The 915-nt window shown below is 23.8% G+C and overlaps 1 protein-coding gene across 1 annotated transcript in view; it reads left to right on the top strand.

The window, feature by feature from the left end:
• Positions 1-487, top strand: part of LOC107613996 (fatty acyl-CoA reductase 3) — a gene marked incomplete in the record, with an annotated part of 5,954 nt that extends 5,467 nt beyond the window's left edge. The window contains 1 exon segment of the mRNA XM_016316206.2: positions 164-487. Within this exon segment, the coding sequence (XP_016171692.1) occupies positions 164-317 (154 nt within the window).

The following is a 915-nucleotide window of genomic DNA, read 5'->3' as shown; positions in this document are numbered from 1 at the left end:
GTTTATATTGAGTTTGTTTAATAACTTGTTATAATATTAATTCTCTAAGGCCTAAGCTAGTATTAATAATTAATTATTGGCTAAATTTAAAATAATATTGATTCTCAATTAATATAGGTTTATTAATTATTAACTAAAAGTAGCTTTTTTGTTTTGCAAACAGATTTGATAATATGAACACAGAAAAGTTGTTGAGAGCGGCGAGAGAAGGTAGGGCAGAGATGGATTTGTTTTTCTTTGATCCAAAAATTATTGATTGGGAAGAATACTTTATGAAGATCCATTTCCCTGGCATTTCCAAGTATGTCTTCAAGTGATAATTATAATTAAGCATTTAATTTGTACTTTATTTGTAATATCACAACTTATTATTATGCGTGCCACTTTGTATTATGATCCTTAAGTTTTATATATTGCTTATATATGTGTAATGTAATGTGATGGGATGATTATTTATGTGTTATTACAAGTGTTATATTGAATCTTATAATTGTTGATTTTTATGTGATGATTGTTCTGATGGATTTAATAGTTTTATATTTTTATTTATGTGATGATTGTTCTAATACGAACTACAAACTCAGTTTTCATTCTCGGTAACCTCCTTGGCTCCTTCTCCCCTGCTACTATTCCTACATGATTGATAATAAAGTAAAAAAAAAAATATTTTTCTAATGTAATTAATGCATGAAAACTTAAAAGGGTTAACAATTAGAAACGGATCCAGAAAATTTTGATAGTGGGATAAAATATATATAACATGATAATAATTTTTTAATAAAAATATTAAATTTATATAAAAAAAATTAGCTATCAAATTATCTACTATAGATTTATGTATAAATACATATATATATTATTTCACTTACTTTTAATGTGTATTTTACATTTCAAAATTTGTATTTTAAGATTTAT

The sequence above is a fragment of the Arachis ipaensis genome, chromosome B08 (genome assembly GCF_000816755.2).
Source record: "Arachis ipaensis cultivar K30076 chromosome B08, Araip1.1, whole genome shotgun sequence".
NCBI classification, from domain to species: Eukaryota; Viridiplantae; Streptophyta; class Magnoliopsida; order Fabales; family Fabaceae; genus Arachis; species Arachis ipaensis.
This window is presented reverse-complemented; position numbering and strand designations above follow the sequence as displayed.